The sequence below is a fragment of the Buceros rhinoceros genome, unplaced genomic scaffold (assembly GCF_000710305.1).
Source record: "Buceros rhinoceros silvestris isolate BGI_N320 unplaced genomic scaffold, ASM71030v1 scaffold15642, whole genome shotgun sequence".
NCBI classification, from domain to species: Eukaryota; Metazoa; Chordata; class Aves; order Bucerotiformes; family Bucerotidae; genus Buceros; species Buceros rhinoceros.
The window spans coordinates 36941-39007 of NW_010398449.1; the positions used below are offsets into that span (position 1 = coordinate 36941).

Here is a 2067-nt window from a genome sequence, read left to right on the forward strand (position 1 = left end):
TGTAAAGAAAGCTTCATACTCAACGTGCCAAAGCCATGGCTGAACAAGGATGTTCTCTGTCTGGACACTGTTAGGAAGAGCTGACAGCCACTCAGGAAGAACTTGGGAAAGGGTTGGAAACAGGTTTGCAGAAGCAGCACCTCTTTTTGCTTACGAGGTGCAGATTTTGCTCCAGTAGAGCTTCCTCCTTTTCGGGCAGAGTCATCTGCGCTGGGCAGCAGAAGTATCTCCATCAGGAGCTGGCAACTCAGGAGAGACCCAGACCTGCACTTTAAAGGTCACAGGCAAGGAGTCCAGGTGAGGACATCAAACTTGGGAGTGAGGGGGATGGAACACGCTGGAGTTTCCTCCGCTTCTAACAGCCTTTGCTTCCTTTCCAGACCTACCCACCATGGAAAACCAAACCACAGACTTAGACTGGTCACTGACAACAGAGTTTGACTACAGCGATTCAGCGCCGTGCATGGGAACTGAGGAGAAGCACTTTGCCGCAAAACTCCTGCCACCGCTCTACTCTTTGGTGGTGATATTTGGCCTCACGGGCAACCTGCTCGTCGTCCTTATCCTGGTGAAGTACAAGAGGTTGAAGAGTATGACGGACATCTACCTGCTCAACCTGGCAATTTCTGACCTGCTGTTTATATTCTCTCTCCCGTTTTGGGCTTACTACGCCGTTCACGACTGGATTTTTGGGGAGGCGCTGTGCAGGATGCTCTCCGGCATCTACCTGCTCGGCTTCTACAGCGGCATCTTCTTCATCATCCTGCTGACCCTCGACAGGTACCTGGCCATCGTGCACGCCGTCTTTGCTCTAAAAGCCAGGACGGTGACCTACGGCATCCTCACCAGCGTTGTCACCTGGGCGGTTGCTCTTTTTGCCTCTGTGCCGGGGATAGTGTTCCACAGAGCTCAAAAGGAACACACACGTTACACCTGCAGCGCTCATTACCCACCAGACCAGAGAGAGGGATGGAAGCAATTCCTGACCTTAAAGATGAACATCTTGGGACTTGTTATTCCGATGTTCATTATGATCTGCAGCTACACACAAATTATAAAGACATTGCTGCAGTGCAGGAATGAGAAGAAACATAAAGCAGTCAGGCTTATTTTCATCATCATGATTGTCTACTTTTTTTTCTGGGCACCATACAACATTTGCATTCTCCTGCGTGATTTTCAAGGCACATTTTCCATCATGACTTGCGAAGGCAGTGGACAACTGCACATAGCGACCCAAGTGACAGAAACCATCTCAATGATCCACTGTTGCATCAACCCCATAATTTACGCCTTCGCTGGAGAAAAGTTTAGAAAGTACCTCCGCAGCTTCTTCCGGAAGCAGATTGCAGCGCACTTCTCCAAGTACTGCCCCGTTTTCTACACTGACACTGCCGAACGAGCGAGCTCCACCTACACACAGTCCACTGGAGAACAGGAGGTTTCTGCTGCCTTGTGAGTTGTGCCGAGCGAAAAAGTGGGACTGACTTTTCTGAAGTCAAGCCTGTGATGGACGTTTGCAGGATCCATCCTGGATACTGGCTCTACAGCAGCTGCCAGAGATCACAGACCACGGGTTTACCACAGCTGGGACCTGCCCATCCTTCAGGGTGTTTGCACGTCAACAAAAGGACATATCACATTAGCTACCTGTGCCAGCGTGGGACTCAGCACAGGAAAACTGTCCTTTCTGCTGAAGGCAGAGCACAGTTTAGCATTTCAGGGCCCAATCTCCCCCAAAGACTGCGGGGCTAAACCAGCAGGCTCCTGAACTGAGCATCTGAAGTGAACTAGAGGTCAGAAATCGGTTCTTTGGAAACATCTCTGATGTGCCTTACACAAGGTAACTCACTCGCTTCAACTTCACAACCAGCCTGGTTGTGTATCTCTGTAAATAACGTGAAATTACTGAGCAATGTGATATAGAATCTTTACAACTGGTACGGAAAAATTTTATACCCTTAGAGACAGATATTTCAGGGTATGTTCTCTGCTGTATCTGCTTCCGGTACTTTTTCCTCTGCTGTATTTTCCTCTGGGGTATTTCCTTGGTTGAGTATCAGCCTC

The 2067-nt window shown here is 49.3% G+C and overlaps 1 protein-coding gene across 1 annotated transcript; it reads left to right on the top strand.

Moving 5' to 3' along the window:
- Window positions 1-391: 391 nt before the first annotated feature.
- Window positions 392-1459, top strand: LOC104488998 (C-C chemokine receptor type 5-like). Its single transcript, XM_010131111.1, has one exon. It carries the CDS (start codon window positions 392-394, stop codon window positions 1457-1459), a length of 1068 nt encoding a protein of 355 aa, XP_010129413.1.
- The last annotated feature ends 608 nt before the right edge of the window (window positions 1460-2067 follow it).